The sequence below is a fragment of the Kockovaella imperatae genome, assembly GCF_002102565.1.
Source record: "Kockovaella imperatae strain NRRL Y-17943 chromosome Unknown BD324scaffold_2, whole genome shotgun sequence".
Lineage (NCBI taxonomy): Eukaryota > Fungi > Basidiomycota > Tremellomycetes > Tremellales > Cuniculitremaceae > Kockovaella > Kockovaella imperatae.
Window position 1 is genome coordinate 745301 of NW_019028942.1, and position 16881 is coordinate 762181.

A 16881-nucleotide genomic window follows, 5' to 3' on the forward strand; every position below is an offset into this window, starting at 1 on the left:
CTGAAATGAACAAAAGGCAGTCTCACAGTGCCGGGCAACGGGGTCAGGCGAGGACCGCGATGGGCAGCGGAGAGAATCGATCTCTCTCGGATCGGTACCTCAGCCGCACGACACCAGAACGGGACGAGGAGATGATGTTACAAAGGAGCGAGAGGCTGGGTTTGAGACCGGCTTGATTGTTGATGGAAATTGGTCAAAAGTGACGAAAACGACCGGCGGCTATTTAAGCGGTCAGGCGACCTGAATGCATGCTAGGCAGCTTCATCCCCTGCCAGCCAGTCCACAAAGACTCTTAGCAGCCATTGCCCCTCATGCGTATGACGATAGAAGTGGCCTGCGTCCTCCAGCTCCCTCATCACTAGCGCCCCGGTAGACAACATAGCCCGGTGGTCCTCTCCCCATTTAGCATACGTCTCCCGGCTGGTGAATTCATCGTTCGCCCCGTATGCTAACCAAGTATTTGCATGGCGGCGTGAATCTGGCCCAGAATTCGAGGATGTCATGAGCGCTTCTAGGGATTTGCTGAATGACTGATTTGGGATGGGAACAAAAGGTAGAGCGAGCAGTGTGAAGATGGACAATGGAGGCGACACGAGCAGTACGGAGGAAAGTAAACCTATGGCAGAGCTTCGAGGAGGGGTTACGACGGTCCAGCTACCCCAGGAGTAGCCCTACACTACGTCAGCGATGCAGGAGGGCAAGCAGAGATAAGCCGGTCAATGGTCGTAGCCGGCCTGCACTGCCTGTAGTTGAAGGACGGAGGACTCGACTGACTCACCATTCTCCTATAGTCCTTCAGAACGGAGAATTGCTCAAATGCCCAATCTTCCAAAGCCTCCAGATCTCGCTCATTCGTCCGATTGCTCAACCCTAGCAGACCTAGAGATCCTTGGGATACACCGACGCCGCGGACATTCCACGTCAACAGTGCAGTCTGTAGATTTGGCATACCCCTCGCGAGAGAAATTCGAGTCAACGATGCTCCTGCCTCAAGTCCCGAGTCGTCAATGTGTTGGCCAGAGATGGAAGTGACTAGATGTTGCGATATGACCCTTGAGCCCAGCTTTTCAATAATCTTTCGAAGGGAGAGAAAGGAAAACGAAACTCACGGATCGAGGCAGCTACCACCGAGCTTACCCCACGGATGACAGGCTACGATGAGTCTCTGAACTGCTCTGGACTTGAGCCACGCATTGAGCTTGGTAGACTGCTCGTTTGACGGATGACCGACATCGACAGGTCGAGATCGAGCTGAGGCAGAGAACGGGACAGGGCAGTACTCTATCTCGACCGCAGCTGCTGGCGAAGAGATCACGTCTGAAAGGTAGAGACGAGCCTCAAGGGCGATACCCGGTGAAGATGATGGCAATAAGACGTGCAAGTGAGGATACATGAAGCACAGGACAGCTGGACACATGAACGAAGGCGTGAATAGTTGTGGCGGCACCATTGTTGTGGCGGAAATACATAATATGTAGATTCACGCTCCGGTCTCTAGTGGAAGGGTAAACTACGATCGTGGCAGCCTGAGCCGTCCCGCGCCCCTCTTTGATCTCCTATCGAAGCAATGATCCGGCCGTGAGATGTGTGGTGAAAGAGTGCTTGGTCTAGGCCCCTTGGGAGCAATTGCCCGTCTCGCCAGGTCGATCGGGTGGTCAACGTAATTCACTTGATTTCGAAGCCTCAGACCGTACGGTTGCGGCCTTGAAACGGCAGACGGCTGGGATTTGGGTAGACGACTTCCGTTCACCTCCTTCTGAGCAATCGGATGAGGTTTTTTTGGATTGATCATGGTGCCAATGCCATTCGCTCTGCTTATTTATCTCAGTAAAAAAGATCATTTGGAGCGAATCAGGCCTACGGGGCTTTCATTACGAAGGGTCTCTGATCGCTCGTGAAGATCGGAGTAGGGTGTTCCGCAACAATGAAAGATGGTTTTGATGCAAGGGAGTCATGAAGACCTCGCACTGGCGTAGGTGTGCTTAACAGACTGTCGATTTCTATAGCAGGATTAGGATCGTCCCGGGGTCGCGTCCGAGAGGGATGAGGTGGATTGATCGGCGACACTGGGATTGATCGACGGTGACCGAGGGCTGGGATAGCTATGTTGATCGGGTTCAGACCATATTGCCCCCGCAGGATCTTGAATATCTCTGCTCGTTCGGTTCTAGCTTCTACCTCGATTTCATCGAGTTTGTCGAAGACCTGGTTGAACAACGAGCGCATGGAATCTGCCATGGAATCTTGCTTCGTTTCTACCCTTGCAAGGCTGCTTATCACTTCAAGCGTGCATTCTTCTAGATCTTGATCGAGCCTTGCGTCTGAGGACCTTTGTTGCTGTTGCCCAGGAATATCACGAGTCTCGTACCCTCAGATCACGTCAGTACTTTCAACCTTGATCGAGGGCGGGAAATGAGTACGTACAGTGATTTCGGACCATTCTTGAGAGATTGCAAGTCTGATGTAGGAGGGGCGGACAAAAACGACTGGACTTATGCTCTCAGCCCAAAGCCCTCAATGCTCAACAAGCTTCAAGAAGGAAAGAGGATTAAGTAAGAACGAGGAAAAGGCAAGGCGAATGGAGTTTTGAACTGTGAGCGCTAGGATCGCTCGCAGTGGCGAAAGGTTCCCGAGGCCAGAGCACGTCAGCTTCCCACTCTCAGAGCCTCATTGAACGGCTGTCCGTTTCTTGATCTGGATATCATCACTGGGCAGGATGTAATGGCTAGCATGGTCATTCGACAATGTAGCGGCTTTATTTTATGTTTTCTGAAAGCTGAAGGTGGAAATCCAGGTTCGTGCCAAAGTCGCGTCGCCGGCGGCGATTGATCAAATCGCGGGCGTCTGAGAATATGAATAGTAGCAGCGGTAGTTCATCAAACACTGAGAGATGAGGCATCGTCCAGAGTATGCATGACACTTCACGAAGCTACAAGCTAAAGGCTACAGAAAAATAGGAATAACGATACAAATTGTTTTGGCTGAGACGTGTTTGACGCGTCGGACTCCGTCAATTGAATGGGTATGGAGCGTGTTCGAGTCCTTTCTTCTCCCTCAATCGCTTTGATCGTCGAAGACTGTCGGTCTGGACGCTCTTATTGTCCGTCTTTCTCCTTTTCGAGCAGGTTTCAACCGGTTTGCGAGCTGGTATCCTGAGAATGATTTTGCCAACGGCGGCGCGGCTGTCTTTTTCGATTTCTCGGTGAGGTCGGCGTTTCCATAGACAAGACTGGCATCCTGGGTGGCTCGGGTAGGACATGGGCTTTGATTTCGCTCTCTATAGGTCGATCTTACCCAAGCAGGCGAGCTTTCTGGAGTCGATCGGACTCGCTTCGCTGGAGTGATGGGACGTTGAAGCATCGCGGACTGGTCCTCGGGTCCGACATACGAATAATCATTATTGGCGGGCCACATCTGTCCAGAAGGGGCGTAGACGGCCGAAGTGTGCTCGTAGAGTCTCTATCAAGGTTTTTTAGACGTTGAATCAAACGCGAACATGGGATCTACTCACTTGATCGGGCGGGGAGGGGGACGAGGGCTGCCAAGTTGGCGACGCAATGACGGGCGAACATGGGGCCCATGAAGGTGAGTCCAACGAAGAAGTGATGCTTGAATCGTATGAGCCGGCATACGGATTCATTGAAGGGGTAGGAAGCGAAATGGTTGGTTCGTATGGATCGCAAAAGGCTCTAATGGTGATCCTATCGCGGAGATTAGCCATGATGGCGAAACCCGTTATGGCGGAGGTGATACAGTAGTGTCCTTTGAGGTGATTTCGGGACCGTTTAGAGAAGATTTCCCCTTGTTCCACAGCCAGGTGTACTTTTGAGGGGAAGAAGATATCGAGGACAGCGAGATGTGAGAAGGACAGAGAGAGAACATCCCCCAAGTACAAGGAAACCCCTCCTCATATACCTCCTCGAACCTGCTCGCTCGCCACTTTGCACCGAGTCATGTGAGGGAAAAGATCACGTGACTTTTCTTCCACTCGCGCGGCATTATCTCCGCGTTGGCTGTGTGTTTCACCGACCAGTACCACTCGTTTGCGACTTTGAATGGACGACGAAGGGCAGTTGGACGATTGGTCTGGACAAGGCTGAATGACCTATACGATTATCGATATGCCTTCCGTCACTAGTGCATCGAGTGAGCGAGAGGACGGATCGGTTTTTCACGCATCACAAGGAACTGACCACTCAAGGCTCCGACAAGTACTCTGTGATTCTGCCGACGTACAATGAACGAAAGAACTTGCCTATCATAACGTGGCTCCTAGCCAAGACATTTACCGATGCGTGCGTCTCACTTCTTTTCCACATCACTCATACTGCGCAGTGGGCTTGCATGGGAGATCATCGTCGTAGACGACGCGAGCCCAGATGGGACAGAAGAGGTAGCAAAGCAACTGGCAAAGGTGTACGGAGAGGATCATGTGGTGAGATAGCTGACTGGAGCAACATATACTGATATGGGAGATTCTCAAACCGAGAGCTGGCAAGCTTGGCCTGGGGTGAGCTAGATGTGATGACCTGTGACCGACATTTCTCTTAGGACCGCCTACGTTCACGGTCTCAACTTTTGTACCGGTACATTCGTGATCATCATGGACGCAGACTTTTCCCACCACGTGAGTACTAAGACGTAAGTAAGCTCATACTGCTTAGCCCAAGTTCATACCCGAATTCATCAAGTAAGCGCTCGTCATTAGGAGCAGTGCTGATGAGCTAGACAACAAAAATTGCACAACCTAGACATTGTCACTGGTACACGTTACTCTTCTCATCCTTCTCCGAATCCATCTTCAACGGCTCCACGCATAGGTTTAGGTCCAGGAGGAGTGTATGGTTGGGATCTGAAGAGAAAGTTGGTCTCAAGAGGTGCCAATTTTTTGGCCGACACAGTGTTGAACCCTGGTGTGACCGATTTGACTGGTAGCTTCCGGTGGGTTTGACAAGATTCTGCGCTGACGGAAAAAGATTGTACCGCACACCCGTCATCAAAGATATCATCTCTCGCTGTACGTCCAAGGGTTACGTCTTCCAAATGGAGATCATTGTTCGGGCGAGATCACTGGGTTACACTGTCGGCGAAGTGCCCATCACGTTCGTTGATCGGATATACGGCGAGTCAAAATTGGGTGGATCAGAGATTGTACAATATGCCAAGGGCGTCGGACAGCTATGGTGGGGCGTGTAGAGTGTCATATATGCTCGTATAGAAATTGTACAACTATCTCGTCGAAATGATGTCGTCTACCTCTGGCATGCCATCCTCTGCTATACTCCCAACAGCGATAGTGCGAGCCAAGTCACGAGAAGTTCTCCTCTCCGGTCCATCTAGGAAAGCGCCATATGAGTCGCGTCCATCGTGCCCCATCCCTTCGACCCGTCCCTCCATCATGGGATTCAATACACTGCCTCCGGGCGTACTGGCTCCACCTCCTGGTACCTGCTGCCCTCGAGCTCCTCGCCAGCTCCACCTCGACTCGTTACTTTCCCAGCTGCCTTTCCGTCTCACTGCTCGAACGCTAGCGTCTCCGTCTGCGACACCACGACCGGTACGCATAGACATCCCTCCGTACAAGCTCAAGGCATGGGTCGAAGGAGGATTCGAGTCGATCATGGAGGGTGGTCGATCCATCGCCGAGGTCTCAGGTGCGAATGTGACGCTTGGACTGGTCGCGAGAGCAGACGATCTGGCGGCGGGATTTGACAAATCGCGTAGGCGAACTGAAGCGGGCCCAGGTATCGGAACCTGGTTAGGATTCGGGGACAGTTGACCCGTCGCAAAGGTACTCGAGGCCAAGGTCAAGGTGGAGGCGTTGGGGTCCGGTGGTGACGAAGGATGTGGGTTATCACGGGGATGAGGATGCGAGTGTCTCGGTGCTTGAACATAGTCAAGGGAAGGAGGGACATCGTCAAGAGGACTTGTCGGACCTTCAACTCGTCGTAGGGGAGAAGAGGGACCCGCGACAGGCGCAGGTGTCGGTGAAGGTGCTGATGTCGGAGCAGGAGGTACAGTGGCGATGTGCGCAGGAGGAGGCTCGGCATCGATGCTGAGTATAGTTGTCGGCTTTGTACTTGCGCTATCTCTTCGACTGCGATCCACGCGATCCACATCAGATGAGTTGGTCGAATCTGTAGCGGAATACTGTGACCTTCTGAACGAAGCTCCATAAGTCCCAAAAGCGCCTGGCGAAAGGAGAGAGGCTGAGGCCGAACGTGAGATGACGGAAGTTGAAGGAGCCGGAGAAGCAGGGTGAGAAGGTGGGAAAGGCCGTATGGAAGCATCCTCATCTGCTCCACTCCAACGTTGTGAGGAATCATCGGCGAATGATATCCTGGGCCTCGTAGACGTTTCTGAACGAAGGGACGGTGTTCGCGAACGACTCACGAACGACATGGATTGTGAGTCCAACGTCGAATCTCTCGGCATAGGCACGGGAATCGAAGGATAGGGATTGTTGGCTTCTCGTATCCGCATTCGCTCGGAATCCGCTATAGAATGAGGATATCGTCTCAGCGAGACAGATTCAGAATGCGTGAGGCGGCCTGAATCATCGCGACTGAGAGGTGAGAACAATCGTGTTGGAGACGGAGGTTCGGTATGGGCTACAGGGAGAGAGACGAATCGACCGCGGGGGGTGGTCGTGATGCCTGGGAGGGTGGAGGAGTTCCCAGTTCTGGGAGACGAAGACGAGGTTGATTCGTTGGTATGATGAGGGAAGCCTTCATGTTTTTTGCCTAGTTTTCTGGAGATCCATTCGAATATGGGCTTCTTATTCGCGCCTGCGTTGGTGTCCCTGTGAGATTTGGAGTGAGCATTCGCGTACTGCTCTGCGTCCGATAGCTTGTGTTCAGAAGCTCGTCGCGTCGCAGAGGGTCGGGATGTTGAGTTCGAAGCGGTGTCTCGCTTTTTTGACCCCGGGCCACCAGCTTTGGATGCATTGTTGTGGACCTGGGCAGGAGACGTCGACGGAGGGTTCAGAACAGTGGTCCGAGTCTTGCCTTCTTTTGGACTCGTCTCGGGTGCCATAGCGTGTAAGTTGTTTGCTACAACATGGTCGGAGGTTATGGTACAGGATTTGAACATTTTGCGCTGCAGCGGCGAACCGCCTCACAACCCGAAGTCTCGGGCGAAGATATTTGATTCCGCAAGAGTGCATCATTAGTCTACATGGGCCACTTGTATCTCTAGTGAACAGCGCCTCCCTCTGGAGCATCTGAATTCTCCTTGTGAATCTCGATACCCGGTCGAGCTCCCAAGGCCGACTTGATGTATCCGTAAATGACGAATTGAGAGCTGACCAGTCCGGCGGTCATAGCTGATGGGAGTCAGTATCAAGTATATGGAGGTTGCTGCTCACCCATTCTTGGTCCTAATCCCGACCAGATACCTCTGAATCCAACTTCCTTGGCTAAAGCGCCCAATCTGTACAACATGGATCCTTTCGGTCCGTGTCCTCGGTTAATCTGAGATAACAGTGTGTCTGCGGGCTTTGACGTGGTCAGAATGCTGTTGGACCGCTGGACCTCACATGTGACAGGATAGCAGCGGCTACACCAGCGGTGATACCTGAGGTCAAAGTGATTCCCATAGTTGCAGTGGCAGAGAGGTTTTTTCGAGTCTCGGGGTCTAATCTGTTGTACAGAAACTCGGTACATCGTTCGTTGACGGCGAATTGACCTGATCAGTGGTTCAGCATGCATCTCCCTGTACTTGACCTACCGACAGCGAATGGGACCTGTTTGAATAGGATAGGGATGAATCCAGCGTAAAGACCTCCGATACCTTCGGTCGAGGCAATCTTGGTGAGACCAGAGACCAGTCCAGTGGCGTACTACGAAGAGATATCAGCTGGAGATTTAACCAGTGCTACCTTTGGATTCGAAACCAGTCGAATACGAGTGGCCTCCAAGGGTGTCAAGAGGATATCAGCGAAGAATCTAATGGTGTCAGCAGAGAACGATTCGCTCCAGCTTACTCGGCAATGGTGGCTCCTCCCAGGTAAATTGCCGTCCTGTTCTCCACGGCAGCTTCACGAGATCCAACCATCTCGACGAGATATTTTTTCTGATGAATCAGACGTGGAGCTCAACGTCATGCAGACTTACAGACGCTTCATACTGTTAACTCTGTCAGCTCATAATGCTCCATGGACAGACTCACTCCGGCAAATTTGGCACCACCTTGGAAGAAATATCCAGCCGCAGTCGGTCCGAACCCAGTGAGTAGCTACGCTGAATCAGTATGAAGCCTCTATACCGGCTGGCCTACCCCAGCAGGTCCTTCAGCCGCTATGATGCCTCTTCCAACCGTGAGAAATCCTTGGCCTTTGAAAGCCGGGTCGATCTGTATACGCGTCTTGACGACGTCGACGGCTGTGTACGTTAGCTCTACCGCGCTGTAGTTTGGTCCTCACGAGTGAATCCAGCATGAGTGCTATTTGTGGGTCAGTCTTACGTTCATCCATCCCGATTAGGCGGGATGGGACTTACACCGTTGCACATAGGGCTCCAGACATGAAAAAGATGCCATAATCCTTGGCTGTAAAGTTGGGAGTCAACGGAGCTACACCCGTGGCTTGAGCCACAGATTGAGCTGAGGGAGCCATCGCTGAGATCACAGAAGCTGTTTCGTTGACTGCACGTTAGAGATATCAAACTTGTGAATGTCCGACATGCGAATGTCTATAGTGTTTTTCATTTTGCCCGAGGCTCGGAATGTCCTCCACCGATATGACGTCAAAATACATGACAACCGACGCCACGTGCCGGCTCAGATCTGAAGTGCAAGTTGGCAGGAGGTGTAATGAGGGCAGAAGCCCAGCGGTAGGTCGGGCAGGTCTCATGCAAAGACGACAGACATGCTCGATGAAGAGAGCTCAGACTTGGGCTCAACACTGACCAGCTGAAATGGCACACAGCTGCTGACAGCAACCGCCCCTCGTCAATCGTATCATCCCGGTGACATGCATGTACATCCAATGAAGCCAGTCATCGTGAGCATGTGACCTACTCTACAACAGTCCTAATATCTCGGCACGACCTCTCTCGTCGATCGCTTGTAGTGGTAATACCCATTCCCAGGTGTTGGCAGTCCTCGACCACGTCCACCACTTGCCTTCGTGGCGTATCCATCCCAAGCGTCTTTGGGCCAATTGCAAAGATATACGCTGGATTATTTCAGTGTTTGCTCCCGGAGGGAGGGCACAACTCACATAATGAGGCAGATAGCAGCTGTCAAACCCATCCAGATCTGGGGGGATCAGCAAGTCAACCATAACTTGAGTCGGGTGGTGCCGCACTCACTGCTGAGCCCAAATGGACTTCCAAAGGGACCACCTCAAACGTCCGATGGGCGATACTCCATCCGTAGATTGACAAGAGCCAAGCAGTGACCACAACGATCATAGCGAGATTCTGGGACACCCTCTCAGCTTGAAATCCCCCGGGACCTCGCCTCACCGCTGAGAAAATGAAAAACACTCGATTGCCTACGAACCGTAGGGCTCGAGATTCATGGACAAACAAGAGCGGAAGGATAGCCAAGGTGGTAAAGAAGACAGGGATGATACCTGCATATCAACCTAGACCCTAGAGCTTCCTCACTCACCAATGGCCCAGAGAATCATGGCGCCAGTGAGAGCTCGATTGACTCCTGGCGCGTACCTGGGACATCAGTCACGGCGCAAATGCAAAGCGTTCATAACTCACTCATAGCCTACTGTATCGGGGAGACAAAAGGTCGGACTGCACCATCCAAATGAACCGAATGTCGTATCTCCATCAGGACTCGGCAGCCTCAAGAAATTGATAGATGAGATGAACGGGGATGAGAACGTGACGAGGATGCTGGGCTCATGCGAGTCAGTCGAGGAAAGACTGGCACGACATCGCACTCACACCAGTACCAGCGCAGCAAAAGTAAAGGTAAACAGGATGATCACATGCGCACCGTACGGGACTCGCTCAGCGATGAATGTCGGCATGATCTGTCCTTCGAGAGGATGTTTGTGGGGACACGAGAGACTCAGGACGAAGCGCAAGAGTTCAGCTAGCTGTTGTTATACCTCTTGAGACCTAGTATACAATAGAGGTCATACTACATGCATTCGAACAAAGAAGTGAAGTATCTTCATCACATAAAATAATGTCATCAACGAAACAATGTTGAACGATCCAAGCAGTGTCGTTTATTGTCCATCATGGCCCGTCCTTTGAACCTCTGCATTCCTTTCGCTCAACCTTCCCATCGAGTCGCTCATTCTACCCAAAGGTCAGGCTTGTCTCCCCATCGTCTCAACTTGAGATGCAGCTCCTTCACCTCCCCGTCCAAGGGAAAGGACCATGTTGCGAGTTGCCCAACAGCGGTGATCTCACCTTCTGTCAATTCTTGAATGTCAAGATCGATTCTGGCGGGTTGACCAGCTCGCCATTCGCCCTCGGGCTGACCCACCATACGACTCTTGCCGTCTCCTTCTACACCGAGATAATGGACAAATGGGAGAAAAATCACTGCCGAGCCGGACCCTGTGCCTGATGACGTCTCGATGATCAGGTCGAAAGCAGTCGAACCCATGTCGAATGAGAATGACTTGATACGACCAGTCACGGATACGGGATAAGGTCTGCACCACGCGTCGATACCGCGAGTGCCAAGCATGTACAGTTGTTGCAGCGTCTGTGGACTGCTCGCTTTTAGGTCGTCATTGCCGTCCAGTTCGTCAAAGGAGAATACCGACAAGTCCTCCTGATTCCAACCATCTCCAAATTCATGCGAGTTGGTCGGTTCATAGTCCCACAGAGTCCAGGAGAGAGCGTTGTCTCCATCGCATCCGTTCAATAACTCATCGAGCGCCTTGGCCGGCTCTCGGTAGTCCTTCCTGCTGTCTTTGCCTCGGAGTATGCCAAGCCACTTTGACTTTTTCATATCGAACGGCGACCCCAGTTCGCCAATCAATGTAGGGTATCTCGCGCCGAGTAGCCCCACGTCTAGCGCATCGCTCTTAAGCTCCGCAAACTGGTTGCGAAGATTTCCGCGGAGGGCCGAGGCTCCGGACTTCGCTGCACCAAGCATGCCGACTTGACCACGGTGCATCCCAACAGTATCCGCGTTGAATTTGGGACGCCTCTTGGATAGCATGGTAAGACCGTCATAGAAGTGCGATGAGACTACCAGTCGACCATTCGTGATGCTGTTGTCGAGTTGAGGTGGCCGATCAAAGATAGCTGGATGGATAAACGAGATGGCATCTGGGTGTGATTTGCGAATGCGAGAGATGAAATCAATGTACCATGGCTTCCAGAAATCAGTCATAAAGTCTTGGCCGTCCAACTTGAAGTAGTCAGACTTGGTCTTGCCAGTACTTCGATCCCAGACGCCGTGACCAGCCCAAGGGCATCCAGCCAGTCCACGCTCGTCCCAAAAGTTCCATTCGCTACCCCACTTGTAGCCCCATCGCTCTTCAGCGGTTTTTGCCTCTTCACGGGTGAGCCACAGTCCCTCGGGGGGTGGCGTATGCGTGACATTGCCGAGACGCTTGAGGCCAAGTGACGTGAAATCGTCCATGGCGATGTTGTCGACCGTTTCTCCGACACCGAGGCGGAAACCTTGGATCGGAGTGGGAGATCGACCTTTGCGGAACTCTTGGCTTGGTGGGATTTCCTCAAGATTTGGGATATCGATGAACCCTTCGTGAGGCTCGTTGAGCGTATCCCACCCAATGACACAGGTGTCCAAAACATCGTGGAGTCGATCGGCGAGACTGGGAGTGAGCGGACGATACAGTAGGTTGACTCACTGCCCATACGCGGCGATAAAGTGTCCGCGAGCCCATTCTCCAGCGGGCAGGCCGTCGATAGTGCATTTCGGCGCAAAGGCTTTCGAGGCGAAGAACATGGTAAGACAATGTCGCGCGGCGAGGCGATTGGCATTCGAGTTCCAGATCACTGTTTGTTAGTCAAGGCTAGGAGGATCATCGTACTATCAGGGTATTCTCCTGTGCTTTCTTCTCCGTTGAATCCATGCTTCAGAAATTCCGAATGGAGGACAGCAGAGCCAGTGGAATGGATCCGGCGAGGGTTGATGCCAAAAGCTTCAAGGACCCAATAAGGTGCTCCGGACCCTCCGACGAAGCGAGAAAAGACATCTTGATGGGGCGAGATAACTAGTTTGGTCAGTAGAGTAGGCGTTTGCAAATACGTACAGACTCTGAAGCCAAACGACTTGCACTTCTGGAGCAACCGGACGAGATAGTCTATGTACTTTTCGTCATACTTGCCGCTGTGTATGCGTCAGCACGATTCGAGGGCGGGACGCACGGTCCTGCATGTTCGAGAGCTTCCCAAGTCACGATGAGTCGGACGGTGGTAAAGCCCCAAGATTGAAGTCGGCGCAGGTGTGTCTATGGAGGTCGATATTCCATTCCAATACCGACAGAACTCACTTCTGCCTCCTTTTCAGGCAGTGGTCTGTCCACGAACCATCCGTCATATCCTCCTTTCTCTGCGTCCGAGTAGAAACCATACTCCTCGCCTAGCGCACTGTGAATCCCAGCTTGATGCTTCCGGCTGGCGTCACGATCCGACCGAGTCGACTCGGAAGGTTCAAAACGTCCAGAATGGCATGGATACTTCGAACTGCTGGATAGATTCACGCCTCTGAGCAGGATCGAACGAGGGGTTGAACTGTTCGCATCGGACGGAATGAGGAAATTGGCATCGGCAGTATCGATACGATGTGTTCCAAGCACAGATGTAGGAAGCGCTGAGCTCATAGTAGCTGGGTGATGATGTTGCATCAGCGCTGAGACGCCAGTGCCGTCGACCGCTGGTGATAGCTGTGGAATGTACAGACAGATAGCATTGACATATAAACTATGCTATTGTTCAATGACCTGATTACTGGCCGACGATCGGCCAAACCTTATTATCTCCGGCACAGCCGCCCCCCGAGTGACGTAGCACGCACATGACCTACAACGCTGCCATCTGCTTGGAATCACCCATCACCCAAACCCCCCTCATGCGCTTACCACTGCTATCAGCTATAGCAGCACTATTCACCTCTGTACCCGTGACTTCTAGCAGCAACATCACTCGCTCAGCCTCCAGTATGGTCCTCGAGACGGGTAAAATGAATGGTGAGAAATGTCATCGGCGGCGTTTACAACTGATGTATCCTCGAGATAGTCCTCCACGGCCCTCTTCAACCTCTGACTCGATCTGGTGATTCGACTCACCCGGCTGGATTCATGAGAGATGGAACGTGTTGGGGTCTAAGCTCTTCCGATGATCCAGGTCAACATTATGTCGGAGCTGTGGTCAGCAAAGAGTTTCTAGAATTCAGCAAAGCCAGAGGTAGGTGGTGGGCGTGTCACTGCGCAGTGACGAGCCGGTGACACTCATACAGGGAACGATCTGACCAATCGAACACCCTACTTCCCCGGGCTGAAAGACGGATGCAAGTGGTGTCTTTGTGTGGCTAGGTGGAAGGAGGCCTTCATGGCTTCATCGGAAATGGGAGACAAGATCGTACCAAAGTGAGCGACAGATCATAGTTGCTGGCTCAGCTGACTCGGGTCTAGGGTGATACTTGATGCGACGGCATATGATACTCTCAAGCAGGTCAAGATTGAGGATCTGAAGAAGTTTGAATTCAAAGATCACCAAAGGGCAGAGCTGTGACGTGGGCATAACTGTACTGTATCATTAGACCATTCTCGATGCACCATTGCGATACATCTGTGGAGAACGAGCACACGCCCGTAGGTCTGGATGTATGATAGTCTGAACGCATACATACCTCACTGCCGTATTTGCCTGTCCACCTAAGCATGAAACCCCTGCACCTGTGAGATATCATCGAGGTCAGGGGCGATTAATTGGTTGTTCACTCTTGACCCTCTCCTATCGTCTCAAACCACTTGATGTGATCAAGAAGCTACGGAACGTAGGCTCTCTGTGACCCTGTAGACGTTGAACATGTCCATGACAGGAGAGAACTGAGGTGGGTCGTGGATAAAAGAAGAAAGGAGAAATGAGAAAAAGTTTGGGTCGAGGTGGACTCTCCAGCGATCACGTGGCAGTTTAGACCGCGCCGTTATGTCGGGCAAAAGGTTGTCGGCATAACTGCAACCCCAGCCCCCCTTCACCTGTGACATGGACGTCAACGCCCATGAGCTCGCTCTTCTTCTCCTCCTCGTCTTCTCTCCCTTCTCTCTCTTCCACCGCCATCGATGACCCACATCTCGAGCTCACCGTCACTCCTTCCGCATCTGCATTCTATGCCGGAGAGGTATTCACAGCGACCATTACCTTTCGCAATACGCGTAAATCCCATACTGTCGAAGACGTACCTATAGGATCTCGTGTCGTCTCAGCCGTGAGACCTCAACCGATTCTTGAGCCTCGACAACACGAGCCGACGCGACCATTACCACCCAGGCAAAAACAAATCGGTCTCCATCTCTCTTCTGCGCCTCCTCCTCCTCCTCCTCCTGCCGCCAATGCCATCGCTGGACCTTCTAAACCCCGGGACCTCCATCGGCCTCTTCATCTGTCTCCTAATCTTCCTGACGATTCTCCATATAGCCCAGGTGCTAACCCTTCGACTCGAGCGGGTTGGCCGACGTTTCGAAGCCCAGATCAAGCTTCTAGAGGTCACTCTCGTCGAGCTAAAAGTCTCGCTCTGGGAAAGGGGCAATTGAGCCCTCAACAACTCGTCTGGGCCCTAGGCGAACGATCTAGGACGCCACCACCTCTGCCGCGCAGACCAAATGGACAGAATCATATTCCAGACGCTCATCCTCATTCGCGAAAACAATCTCTGGCCAGTCCTATCTCCGCACCGGTGAACGGGGAGGATCAATTTGATTCACTTCCCAACGTACTGGAGGAATCCTCCGTGATCGATCTCACTCCACTCAGTCCTCCTCCTATCCATCCTCGCTCCCGCTTGCAACAGCCTCGGACAACAACCATCCTGTGGGCTTACACCCGGCTCAAAGCAACATTCCACCCTTCCAATGCCTATATCCCACCAGACCCACTCTTGCCTCTTCGATCACTCATGCTCCACCAGCCAGTAGGCTCAGGATCTCTGCTCGACGCTCCGTCCAAACCATCCAGATGGCAGCCGAGTTTCGGTACAGGCGCTATAGGCTCGTCTACTCGTCCATCGTTGACGGGAAGTCTCTTTGGTTTGGCCAAGGACTTGGTCTCGGGCGGAGCAGGAGGAAGCTTGGAGGAAGAGCGAAAACGAGTATGGAATCTGAAGGATCTGCCAGTACTTGAGACCCATCGGAGTCTTCTAGGTGTTGATATCCAGCTCAAAGAAGGAGAATCAAAGTCTTGTGAGTAAGGCGCTCATTGCGTCGATGCTGAGGAGGTCAGTCACGTACTCCCTCTCCCTGCCAAAAGTCCTCCCGCCGTCTCATCGAGGCAAAGCATTTCGATTCGCTTATGATCTGGTCGTCTCTCTGTCAGTAGGTCTGCCGGGAAAGCGACAAAAGACGTCAGAGATATTGGTCCCAGTCCGAGTGTGGGCTCACGTCTCGGGTGAGTTCGATGCCCAAGATGCTGGCTCTGACCTCTCTAGTCGCGGACAATATACCCATGTACGATATCTTAAAGCCGGTCATGGGCGCTCAAGAGGGTGTCGTAGCCACGCCATCGGATAAAAAGGGCGTATCTGAAGACAGGTCCTTGGAGGCATACGCAAAGGGTCTACTTGATGGCCCAATCGTATCCCCTTCGGAGGTATCTGCTACACGCCCTTTGGAGCAAGCGCACTGTGGCGAAGCGGTAGAGGTCCTCAGTAGACATTCACCAAAATGTAGGTCTGGACTCTCACAAAGCATAGCTGATCTTTAAGCAACCTATGATATTGCAAAAGATGGACAACCTGTAGCTACGTTGACTTTGACCAAGACTGTCTTCCGTCTCGGGGAAAGCGTCGTCGGTTTAGTCATGTTCAACGGAAAAAACGAAAGGCGCGTCCTCAGAGTGAGTTGACACGATGGAGCCCACTCCTGACCCCTCTGCTGTTCTCTGCTTTTCTCGAATCACACGAGATCATTCCTGAGACTCTTCGACCTGACTGCTACTCGCCCGACCTATCTCGGCTCCACGCCGATTTTCACACTGCCTACGCCATCAATACCAAACAAATGGCATTCTCACTGGACATTCCATCCGATGCTACCCCAGCTTTCGGTCTACTGACAGGTTCTGGTGGTGACCCCGGTGGGTTGGAATGGAGAGTCAGATTATCAATGTGCGTTTCGACGAAAGGTGTCCATTTGGTCCCGATAGCCAAGGCGACCGGCGCCGCAGCCGAGGGACAGGTCTCGACTGCTTCATCGAGCATCGCTCCGTTGGTACCTGTGAAACGGGATACAGACGTGTGGAGAGAACAAGAGACTGAAATTATAGAATGTGATATCCCCATCAGGGTACTAGCGGGCAATACTGCATTCTTAGTGAGACCGAGCACACAAATCATATAGCATATGAATCCTATCATTTTTGAGTCAGCACAATGATCACCGATCACTAGCAGCCATGAAACGGAGAAGGATAGTAGAATCAGAGAACCTGGAAACAGCATAGCTAAGATGTCGAGAGACACGTTTGCTAATGCAGATGGCACTTCCTATTGTATACTCAGGATGGAATCGTCATAAACGGGTGATTGAGGGGCTGAGACCGAGAGGGGGTCGAAGGAGTGCCGTTTGAACGGGCAAGCAGACTCACCGCTGATGATGAACTTCTCTGTCACTTGGAGAGGACGACATCAAAAGAGAGAGTTGCGAAGGATTTCTTCAAAATTTGGTCTCTGGCCTTTACTTTCCCACGCTCGACAATACAGCGAAATGCT

General features: G+C 52.3%; 9 protein-coding genes across 9 annotated transcripts; 3 read left to right on the plus strand and 6 right to left on the minus strand.

Moving 5' to 3' along the window:
* Window positions 1–213: 213 nt before the first annotated feature.
* Window positions 214–1401, minus strand: BD324DRAFT_615231 (hypothetical protein). The gene is made up of 3 exons (XM_022014698.1): window positions 1110–1401; window positions 779–1052; window positions 214–671 (listed from the first exon to the last, which is right to left on the minus strand). Exons 1-3 carry the CDS (start codon window positions 1391–1393, stop codon window positions 252–254), a joined length of 978 nt encoding a protein of 325 aa, XP_021873635.1. The 5' UTR covers window positions 1394–1401; the 3' UTR covers window positions 214–251.
* A 1653-nt stretch (window positions 1402–3054) lies between these two features.
* On the minus strand, window positions 3055–3721 carry BD324DRAFT_648471 (hypothetical protein; the record flags this gene model as incomplete). The annotated part of the gene is made up of 2 exons (XM_022017845.1): window positions 3055–3459; window positions 3512–3721. 2 exons carry the CDS (start codon window positions 3719–3721, stop codon window positions 3055–3057), a joined length of 615 nt encoding a protein of 204 aa, XP_021873636.1.
* Window positions 3722–4029: 308 nt separating this feature from the next.
* On the plus strand, window positions 4030–5281 carry BD324DRAFT_615232 (nucleotide-diphospho-sugar transferase). Its single transcript, XM_022014699.1, has 8 exons — window positions 4030–4146; window positions 4202–4295; window positions 4336–4435; window positions 4476–4510; window positions 4552–4627; window positions 4665–4690; window positions 4729–4941; window positions 4977–5281. The coding sequence occupies exons 1-8, from the start codon at window positions 4101–4103 to the stop codon at window positions 5194–5196; spliced, it is 810 nt and encodes a 269-aa protein (XP_021873637.1). The 5' UTR covers window positions 4030–4100; the 3' UTR covers window positions 5197–5281.
* BD324DRAFT_648473 (hypothetical protein) lies at window positions 5230–7035 on the minus strand (the record flags this gene model as incomplete). The annotated part of the gene is made up of 1 exon (XM_022017846.1): window positions 5230–7035. The coding sequence occupies one exon, from the start codon at window positions 7033–7035 to the stop codon at window positions 5230–5232; it is 1806 nt and encodes a 601-aa protein (XP_021873638.1).
* A 109-nt stretch (window positions 7036–7144) lies between these two features.
* BD324DRAFT_615241 (mitochondrial carrier domain-containing protein) lies at window positions 7145–8680 on the minus strand. The gene is made up of 11 exons (XM_022014700.1): window positions 8499–8680; window positions 8423–8442; window positions 8278–8381; window positions 8170–8235; window positions 8115–8126; window positions 7985–8073; window positions 7880–7946; window positions 7729–7840; window positions 7538–7686; window positions 7367–7496; window positions 7145–7324 (listed from the first exon to the last, which is right to left on the minus strand). Exons 1-11 carry the CDS (start codon window positions 8612–8614, stop codon window positions 7194–7196), a joined length of 996 nt encoding a protein of 331 aa, XP_021873639.1. The 5' UTR covers window positions 8615–8680; the 3' UTR covers window positions 7145–7193.
* Window positions 8681–8850: 170 nt separating this feature from the next.
* Window positions 8851–10093, minus strand: BD324DRAFT_615256 (hypothetical protein). Its single transcript, XM_022014701.1, has 5 exons — window positions 9616–10093; window positions 9468–9577; window positions 9312–9422; window positions 9221–9258; window positions 8851–9175 (listed from the first exon to the last, which is right to left on the minus strand). Exons 1-5 carry the CDS (start codon window positions 9632–9634, stop codon window positions 9031–9033), a joined length of 423 nt encoding a protein of 140 aa, XP_021873640.1. The 5' UTR covers window positions 9635–10093; the 3' UTR covers window positions 8851–9030.
* A 2-nt stretch (window positions 10094–10095) lies between these two features.
* Window positions 10096–12884, minus strand: BD324DRAFT_654952 (glycoside hydrolase superfamily). The gene is made up of 6 exons (XM_022018807.1): window positions 12449–12884; window positions 12324–12406; window positions 12209–12285; window positions 11987–12169; window positions 11804–11951; window positions 10096–11767 (listed from the first exon to the last, which is right to left on the minus strand). Exons 1-6 carry the CDS (start codon window positions 12800–12802, stop codon window positions 10264–10266), a joined length of 2349 nt encoding a protein of 782 aa, XP_021873641.1. The 5' UTR covers window positions 12803–12884; the 3' UTR covers window positions 10096–10263.
* On the plus strand, window positions 12879–13787 carry BD324DRAFT_615261 (hypothetical protein). Its single transcript, XM_022014702.1, has 4 exons — window positions 12879–13144; window positions 13194–13361; window positions 13414–13543; window positions 13589–13787. The coding sequence occupies exons 1-4, from the start codon at window positions 12973–12975 to the stop codon at window positions 13686–13688; spliced, it is 570 nt and encodes a 189-aa protein (XP_021873642.1). The 5' UTR covers window positions 12879–12972; the 3' UTR covers window positions 13689–13787.
* A 357-nt stretch (window positions 13788–14144) lies between these two features.
* BD324DRAFT_615266 (Rgp1-domain-containing protein) lies at window positions 14145–16532 on the plus strand. Its single transcript, XM_022014703.1, has 5 exons — window positions 14145–15355; window positions 15396–15560; window positions 15601–15837; window positions 15877–16007; window positions 16049–16532. Exons 1-5 carry the CDS (start codon window positions 14179–14181, stop codon window positions 16508–16510), a joined length of 2172 nt encoding a protein of 723 aa, XP_021873643.1. The 5' UTR covers window positions 14145–14178; the 3' UTR covers window positions 16511–16532.
* The last annotated feature ends 349 nt before the right edge of the window (window positions 16533–16881 follow it).